This window comes from Oratosquilla oratoria, chromosome 40 (assembly GCF_046742065.1).
Source record: "Oratosquilla oratoria isolate Oo_2021 chromosome 40, ASM4674206v1, whole genome shotgun sequence".
Classification (NCBI taxonomy): Eukaryota; Metazoa; Arthropoda; class Malacostraca; order Stomatopoda; family Squillidae; genus Oratosquilla; species Oratosquilla oratoria.
The window spans coordinates 20701921-20711920 of record NC_134816.1 but is presented as its reverse complement, the minus strand read 5'-3'; the positions used below and the strand labels follow the sequence as shown (position 1 = coordinate 20711920).

Below are 10000 nucleotides of genomic sequence, written 5' to 3'. Positions count from 1 at the left end.
GGTGCCATTTGGCACTAGGGAATTCCATCGACATTGGCTACACTCCCTTCAGTCACTTGGAAACCAACACAGCGTGCCTAACGCTGGACAGAAGCAACATACGAATGCTTCAAAGACACACACACGTTTATCCTCACTTCCTTATGAGGAATGGTGAAAGATCAACCAAGAATTGACAAACGAATCACTCGTAAGCAGAGTAAGTGTGTGATAACACTCCTTGCAAGTGACCCAAGTGCTCTTCAGCATTGTCATCGTATCAAACCCGTCCACAAGCACCGTCGTCGTCGTCTGTGGTTCTTGGACGAGTTACCCTGGCGATTTCCTTCTTCGGGAGAATGAAAACATCTTCACACTTCGATGAGTTAAATTCAACATCATCTCAATTAATTCCGGTCTTGGATGATGTCATCCTTAGGGAGATTTGCTCTTCAGATGAGAGTTCTTACACAATAGGTGTGACAGTGCAAAACCATACCTCAATCATCTCTTTCTTATGTATAATCCTTTTACATAATGGTTCTAACACCAGTTGGTGGAGAAACCCAACTGAGGGTTACATTTCCTCAGTAATGTAAAGAAAACATACATAGATATGTCCACAGTTACATAAGATGCTAGATCATAAGACCCAAGACTATAGTCTTGTCAGTGTTCCCAACACATTACATGTAGACCACGGATAACGGATATACAGTGCTGGGATATAAGATTCAGGGCAGTGCACTATTTTTAGCGTTCATAACAAATAAGATATTGGGTAATAGCAGTGTTAGCACTAACGGGATCATCTACAAGGACAGCGCGACCGCAGAGGTCAGGGATGTGGCTCCTCGGACATCCTCCTTCAACATCATATCTGACTTCGTCACTGTACTCCCGAGGATAGAGCATGGATGATAGACCAACACTGTAACCACGTGAAGAAAGGTCAAACACTTTCCTGACCTCGAAGTATCTAACAAGTTTCTAGCTTGCTTTAGTACAGCAAATGATGAAACTCCAATTTAAAAGAGGACGCTATCTCTTGAGCGTTAATCAAATGTGACGGAGGAAAGAGATCACGGTGGTCTACGGTCGAGTGCGTTAAGACTTCTATAATATGTTGAAGTCCGGGACAATGGAATGTGCGTCCCATATGTCCCCGGGTATGCGCGAAGAAAATATGTGATTGCGGAACTTCTGAAGCGAGCGCAAAGATAATCCGCACTGCGGCGCTACGGGCGCAATGCCCGACGCGCGGGCTTTTGAGGCGAAAATTATCCCAACAAACTTAGCCAAGATGCGTAGTAAGTACGCATCTTGGAACCTCCCAGGGGTAAAAGGAGAGTTCGAGCACAGTGAGGAAAATAAATATATGCGGTCGTAAACGTGATTTAATTAAGAATTTAGTCATTTATGCTTGGACTCGAGTCGACTTCGCTGTCTTTCTCAGCGCATTCAGGCGAAGAAACTCTATGCCTGAATCTAAACTATGTAGATGACCTCCAGTTCCTTATATACATTGTGGACTGAGAGAAGCGATCTGAATATCTAGGTATATTACAACACACATCCTACATACATATGTCTGCGAAGTACAAAAGACGGCTAGCTGAGAATGTAATTACCACCTTCAAATAAACAACAAAAATGTCACAGAAGAATGTAAATCTCCTTATTATCATCATCATCGATGTCCTTATATAAACGTACATCATTTGTAAACACAGTAAAATATATTATCTGTGTCACCATAATTAGTTAATTCTATTGCAATTTTCCGCGCTTCCTCAAACAAAGCAAGTACAAATAACAGGAATCTTAACAACAGGAAGACGGAAGGGTTAATCTTCCCAATAATGGCGTAGTGCACGAAACAGCCAAATATGCTTCAACTAATGTTATTTATAACTCTGTCCCTACAGTAACTACTTCTGGTTGCTTACAGTGTTGAATAGGGTGACTATTACGATGCAGAAACGTGGTGGCGAGAGAAACAAGTACGGATGAATGTCGTCAAAGGCCTTTCTTCTATCTCGCTTAATTATTAGCCACCAACGCCCTTCACCCACAAACCAGACCAAATTGAAAAAAAAATTCACCCACAAACCAGACCAAATAAAAAAAAATACTACGCAAAACATACGAACATAAGAATAGAAAAGACTGAAAGAGACCATAAGGCCTATACTAGGCAGTTCAACGTTCATTACCATCTTTCACCTCTATCAATACATAGTCATCTAATATTTTCTTAAAACAATCAATTGTTTCAGCACTCACTATATTGTTACTAAGTATATTCCATTCGTTAACCACCGTGTTGGTAAACTAATTCTTGCCTATTTCCTTCTTAAACCTAAATTTGTCAAATTCAAATCCATTACTACGAGTCCTGTCCTATTGTCTTAATATGATGACCTTGTCTGTATGCCCTTGCAGGCATCAGCCGTAGCACAATTACAAAGGATAAAAGGATACAGAGAGTCACAAGGATCTGTCCTTTATTGACACACTCTCGGTACTTATTTCCCAACCTCTCTCAACCATCAACGTCCCATTTCCTCATACTTGCCTTGTTAATTTATTTTCCCTTTCTATTAGTATGACTATCACTTATCTTTATTTTTTTATAGAAAATATAAACATTTAATAACCGACAGGACGAAAAAGGTCTATTCTCTTATATACTGAGGAAAACTTATGAAGGTGAAAAGGTTATTTTTGGGTTTCCTTGAATTTGCGCGTCGTCGTGTTTCGAGTCCATTGCACCTTGAATTACTTGTTCTCCGAGTCCAACTGAACGATATTTTCCCACAAATCATCATTATTCATCCATTCTAAATATGCTCTTACAAATGCATATAACCATATGGAATCCTAAATGTGAAGAGAAATATATGAAGTGAATATTGTGTTTTTCGTGATTCCAATGTTTACCGTTGTTGTTTTTTTCTTTCATTTTACCGTTTTTTTTATAGAAAAACTCATCATTGGACTACAGGATAGGCAAAGGAAAAGACACGGAATATTTAGATTCTTCAAGATTCCAATAAATATTAGAATATTTCAAAGTTTCTTTTCTTTCGTGTGTATATATATATGTATATATATATATAATATATATATATATATATATATATATATATATATATATATGAATGGTAAGAATGGAAAGACACGATTGAGAACAAGAGACTTTATTCCTGACCGGTGTCGCCTTTGAGGCTTCTTCAGAGGTAATATTAATATTACCTCTGAAGAAGCCTCAAAGGCGAAACCGGTCAGGAATAAAGTCTCTTGTTCTCAATCGTGTCTTTCTATTCTTACCATTCATAAACCTGTCATGACGTCACAATATATATATATATATATATATATATATATATATATATATACTGCGTGTTGAGTCAAGTAATGAAAATACTTTTTTTTTTTTATCAATCTTGTATACGTAGGAGAGATATTATTTTTTTCCTATATCGTGTATGTATACTTCGATTTGGCAAAATACCTTTTTATGATGGAGAAAGCTTATCATGTAACCAAAATACAGAAACCTATTACGGATTGATCAAGATTACATCATAATTATTCAAATATTATTCTAAATTTCCTAATGTCCGACATATATCAAACCGGCATACTATTCTGACCAACGAAGCTCGCAACGTTGAGGGAATATTATTTTTATTATTATTATTATTATTATTTTACAATGTACAGTTGGGAAAATGAATTCTTCGGCAGATTGTACATCATGTGATCAAAAGAATTTTTAAGACACTTGAAACTGGTTGTCTTGTACAAGAAATGCATCCAGAAACAGAGGGGCATCCCCGCCACTTTTACTGGTTTCGAGTTATGCAGGGATCGTGAAGGACGTAGACCTCCTCCATTTATATTTGTGCTTAACTCGAGACCCGTAAGAGTGGCGAGGATGCCCCCCTGTTTCTGGACGCCTCAAATAAACAAGAACACAGTTTCGGACTGAGTACTCCGAGTTTCGGAATCAAATATTTCTCCAGACTCCAACTATTTCGCCTATCTTGCACTCTCCTGAAGAGGGTTGCTGTAGGCAGCCGGAATATAGACGTTAGCTCACAAGTTTTTCTTTTCTCCGACAGGGGATTTTCTGTGTAAGTTCATAAATGTACTGCTACATTTCTCTCTACTGAGGAACTGTTTACATGTGATGAATTACGCCACGACAGTTTTCTTTGTCGTCTCACCTGACACCAGAACGTAACGAAACTTGTCTCAACAATGCAGTGTACTAGTAGCAATAGTGATAATAATAATAATAATAATAATAATAATAATAATAATAATAATAATAATAATAATAATAATAATAATAATAATAATAATAATAATAATAATAACAATAATAATAATGATAATAATAATAATAATAATAATAATAATAATGATGATGATGATGATAACAAAATACTGCGGCTTGCCGCAATTGGCAGAGCTTTGCCTTAACATGGGTTTCCCCACTTCTTACTGCGTGGGAGTGGGATGGTGAGTATAATAACAACAACAACAATAATGATAATAATAATAGAATAGTAATAATAATAATAATAATAATAATAATAATAATAATAATAATAATAATAATAATAATAATAATAATAATAATAATAATAATGATGATGATGATGATGATGATGATGATGATGATGATGATGATGATGATGATGATAGTAATGATAATAATAATAATAATAATAATCCTCGTGATGCACTCGAAACGACAGGATGCTCGCAAGATGGCGACGAATTTCAGATTAAATAAAATTCTGACCAATTCCAATGACGCATCTCTACATCCTAAACTACACTAGGCAAGTGTTATCAATGTTTCTGCGATAAAAGACAAAAACACCCACAAATCGTTGAGTCCTCTATGGATAAAACCCCAATAGAACATCATTACCTTCGCGTTGCTCTCGATGTAAAAATAGAATATTGAATCTGTGACACACAACCATGACCACAGTTTTCTCTATCGGAGTATGAACTTCACAAAACATAAACTCTCCTCAAACACTTGAGAACTTTTCTCTCCGCTGCGTAAATATAACGTTTGCGTCTCGAGTATTTGGTACAATTTCCTGCGCACAATTTGCTTTACGACTTTAAGTATTTTCTTGTTGTACGTTCGATAATAGACAAAAGAATAAGCGGTGTTCTCCTCAAGAGCTGTTCAAGAATGACCATGACATTGAACATAGACCTTGGCTATCCACGCGTAACTCGAACGTTAGTTTCAGGAATCAGAGCAAATATGAAGCGTCACCTAAATCTAGAATTCATCTGCTTCAGAACTACTGTGCCCCCTTCAGCCAAATTCTAGAATCACTTAAACACGGGTATTTAACATGAAACTTACATTATCCAATAGCTCCTAACCTAACATAGCCTAACCTAACTTAACCTTAACTAACCTAACGTTACCATTCCACAGAAAAAATAGTCCTTCAAATACAAAAATAGTACTTTTTTTGTGATACTGGAATAGAGCTCTTTCTTCATGTATAAACCTATATTCTAAGCTACCTGTATGGAATAAAATCAAACTGATCCAGGTAATTAAGATAACGAATACAAGACACTGTATTTGTACTAAATACTAAAGATGGAAATGTTTTTATCTTTCGTATCGCGTTTGTCTGTCATGTCACTCCAACAAACATCCACCGGTAGATCCCGTCTACCACAGAGTCACAAACGCCATAACCACAAGCTAAATCAAATGAATACAAGAAAGGAGGAAAATAACTCTCCCAGCAAATGATGAATAGATAAATAGAATATGTAGATAGAAGAAGAAGAGAACAAAATACAACAAGTTTTCATCAACCATGATCCGCCCACTCCCAAACTGTATCGGGATTGCAAGAAATCAATACCATAGTAACCAAGCTTTACTTCGAATGAAAGCGATTTTGACTTCGATAGTAAAGTCCAGAGAATTCCAGAATCACGGATATTTAACATGAAACTTGCTTTATTATTATAGTATTACTATATAACCTAACCTAACGACCTAACGTAACCATTCCATAAAATATGTCTTTCAAATGCAATAAAGAAAGATGTGGAAAATGTGTTTGCGTGATACTGGAATAGAACCGGAGGACCCTATCAGGCGCCCACACACATGAAAGCAAGCAAGCCAAACCCTCCACACAAGACACAAGACACAAAACAAAAGACAAGATCTCCGCTATTACGCGAAAAAGGCAAGCGACCCAAAATTCGCGTGCAAGAGTTATGCCATCTCAATGAACAAATTATAATAATAAAAAAAAAAACGAGAGAAGCCTAATTTAAACTTCTGTATACAAAAATCACATCCGTTCTAAAGACTAGGGAAAGTAGCTAGCTAGCTGCGTAAACTTGCGGAGCAATTTCGTAAGCAGCATGAGTGTAAACACTGATTCTCCAACGCACAAGTTCCGCGCATGTTGTCACGTATTCTCCGTGCACCGCCGTGAAGGCCACCTCCGCCCGCTCACCCGCACCCTACATACACCCACCAACCTCCTCCTCTTCCTCCCCCTACCCCCTCCTGACCACCAACCCTGTTCTCCCTCCCTCCCTCCCTCCCAGCCCGACAGAAACGCACGGACGAACATACACACAAATATCAACACGCCAGTGTCTGCACTTTATTCACCACACTCCCTACACACACACAGCCGGTAATATTACCCTCATGAACTAGGCTGTGTATATTTAAACAAAGTATGACACATGGTGCACACAGTGTTAGCAACTTGCACAATACATGAATCCCCACAATACTGATACAACACCATTCCCACATCTATGTACGATGACTATCGTTCACAATGTCTCGATAGCAACACCATATTTGTCACCCTTCCACCAACTAGATATTTTCCCTGCTTAGCCCCATGCAGACCCACTCTGTCCACGTACCCAACTCCAAAACCGCTTACCAACCCTCTCTCTCCCTCTCTTCGTCAGACAAACTACGGTTGACTAATACGAACGAGTGGACCGACAGACCAGCCGATTGGCTTCACAAGCATCCTCGCCCCCTCCTACTCCTCTACCTCTTCTTTTTCGATCCACAAACAGACCAGACCCACTCCACACTTCGGAATGTCGGTGGTGGTGGTGGTGGTGGCGGGCTGTCTTGTTGCTCCTTATCGACCTCTTACTGGCTTCCTTACCCTGGTTGTCATGTGGGAAGAGGAAAAGGCACGAGTCATGACGTCACTTCCTTTTGGGGGAGGGAAAGGAGAGGGGGGGTTGTTGAGCTGGGGTGCGTACAGGCTGGTGCCGCCTTAACTGTTTCGAGGAGGAGGAGGAGGAGGAGGAGGAGGAGGAGGAACAAGAGGAAGAGAGAAGCTAAAGGTGTTTATGTTGAGCACAGCTCTGTCCAACTGCCGAGACAGCCAGCCTTTTCATAACCTACCAATCGGCCAAAACTGCGATCGTGAACTCTCAGCCATTTCACCGAGACAACCCTGAGCCCAATCTGACACCCTGCTGGCCGTATTATATACCTGTGTCTTCGTTTCGAACATACGCATGACTGTCGTCAGAGCCTGCTCACACAAAACGTAAACATAACGTGCGCGCATAAACACAAACGCACACGGACCACACACTTCCATTCGACCACACAACAACTAAATGGACAGCTCACCTGCTGGTGTTTTGGAGGGCGAGCCATCGAAGGACCACACCCTCAAGGGTGGGTGCTTAGCTCCACTAGGGGCCACGGGAGCTGGCAGGGACTCGCCTCGCGTTAGGGGCGGCCTGTGGCCCTCCTCGATCAGGGGCCGTTTAGGGGCACTTCCTTCTACAGGGCTCTGTGCGTCGTCACGTTCAAAGGACCGCTTCTGGAGACAAGGGCCTCCTTGCGACACGCCAGGGCCCCCCGGAGGCCTGGAGTGTGGGGGCGGCAGGTTTGGGTGGGGGGCCATGTGTGCGGGTGCAGCCGAGGGACGCACCATCCCGTGGGCGTGTGGGTCATCGCGGTGGGTCAGGCCCGGAGGAAACGGCAGGAGATTGTGGGGCCCGCGCTGCCTCACGTCCGGGACGAAAGTTACCCCGGGAGCCCCCTGGGGAGGGGGCAGGGCTGAGGAATGGGGCGGGGGGCCGTGACCGTGTCCGTGGCTTCCCGGATGAGACCCCGGCTCCATTTTGAGCCCGGGTTCGAGTTTGACGGGACCCGGGCCTGGGGCCCCGTTCTGTGCGTCAATGGGCACTCTGGTCATCGGTTTGCTAGGGCCGCGGCTTTCCTGAATGCCGTGTGCCCTCTTCATCTGCCGCGCTGTCTCGATGACGATGTCGATCCTGTCGGCGCCCTCGTAGTTGACACAGCCACGGCAGACGGGTTCTGAGAAGTCATGGAGCATGGCCCATGGCATGCGTGGAAGATCACACAGGTAACAGTGCTGCCGTTGGCTTCTGAAGGAAGACATGGCCACTGTTGCTGCTCGCGCTGCTTTGGTTCTAACCATCCAAGGGGTCTCGCGCGCACCTTCCTAATCGGGACGCCTGATGGCTCTCTCTCTCGACTTCCAGGTTCACCTTTGGGTTTATTATTTTCTTCTCCCTTTCCTCGTTTATCGATACACCCGTTCGGTCACTTCAACAAGGATTTCTTTTTTTCTTTATTTTCTTTTTTCACTCGCTCTCGACACAGTGGATACACGACTGCTTGAACTGGCTGACTTGCCTGCACACTCACACACCTTGCCCTCGTCGGGACCGAATCCGCCAGTACGAGTTCGTCTTCTTCGTTTTCACCGCTCGAACAGCGGCCAGGGGTAACGAAAAAGACACCCCAACTTCCTTTCTGCCATGGGGGAACTCCGTCACAACTTTCTTTTCTTCGCTTTGCTGTATAAAACAGCGGAACTTATGGAGCGGGCCGTGGCCTCATACTACCACTCTGAATCCAAGCTTGGCTCACACTGAGGCCCGCGTCAGCCTCGTGAGGGATGAACGGACGTACGAACGAATCAGTGACGAAACGATGACGTAGCACGCAGACTCCGACCGGGCAGGTCCTCGGAGACCTTGGTATGAAGGAGGTGGTGGCGGGTGAGGCTGTGGGGGAGGACAGCAGGCTCGGATGGCTGAGTAAGGAGGAAGAGGAGTGGGGAGGTGGTGGAGGAGGGGACGGCGAGGGGGACGACTGACAGTGGAGGAGGTGACGGCGGCGGCGGTGGTGGTGGTGGTGGGAGTGGAGGTGGTGGAAGGCCTTGGGAGTGAAGGGGGAGTGGGAGTAACGACATTGCCTGACTTTTGGGGAAAATGGGAAGTGGGAGGAGACGCACAACGCTTGAGGGAGGGAGGAGGGGCAGTGAGGGTGAAAGAAGCAAGGAATAAAATAAAAAATACGAAGAGACGTCAAATAAAAACAATAACGAAGGTAAACAAGACGGCCTGGAAAGCAAGGGCAAGAAGAAAAGGGAGGAGTAGGTTCATGGAAGGGAGAGAAGCCAGTGGATGGTGATGGGAAGAAAGGGTATATGGGAGCGAGAGTAAGCTGAGGGAGTGGAGAAGGAGAAAGGATTGGGGAGTAACCGGGTGGGATGGGTAGGGTGGGGGGTAAGGAGCAGGGGGGATGAAATAACCCCACTCCCCCCAAATAAAAAAAGACGATGTGGGCAGAAAAAAATTGGGTGAGACGGTGGTACGGATTAAAGAGGAGGTACTGTTAGAGAAGCGTGTGGGGCTCCAGTATAGAGTTCGACTGAGCCGTAAAGGGGCATTTAGACGGTCAAACGGTTTGACAAACCCGGTTTGTCAGACAAGTATTTGAAGTGATGTTTGACCGTGTGAATAGGGTATTTGGTTGTCAAACACGTTCGGCAAACGTGTTTGACGACCAAATACCCCCATTCACACGGTCAAACATCACTTCAAACACTTGTCTGACAAACCGGGTTTGTCAAAGTGTTTGACCGTGTAAATGGCCGGGCAGAGGTTCTCAACCCTCTTATCCATGTACCCC

At 43.2% G+C, this 10000-nt stretch overlaps 1 protein-coding gene across 3 annotated transcripts in view; it reads right to left on the bottom strand.

The window, feature by feature from the left end:
* The window catches only part of Pits (Protein interacting with Ttk69 and Sin3A), a 74265-nt gene extending 65268 nt beyond the window's left edge, over window positions 1-8997 (bottom strand). The window contains exon 1 of one of the 3 annotated variants that reach the window (XM_076177184.1): window positions 7679-8997. In XM_076177184.1, the coding sequence (XP_076033299.1) occupies window positions 7679-8498 (820 nt within the window). In that variant the 5' untranslated portion in view covers window positions 8499-8997. The remainder of the gene's footprint in view (window positions 1-7678) is intronic. The other 2 variants (XM_076177183.1, XM_076177185.1) reach the window with 2 other exon arrangements.
* Between the last annotated feature and the right edge of the window lie 1003 nt (window positions 8998-10000).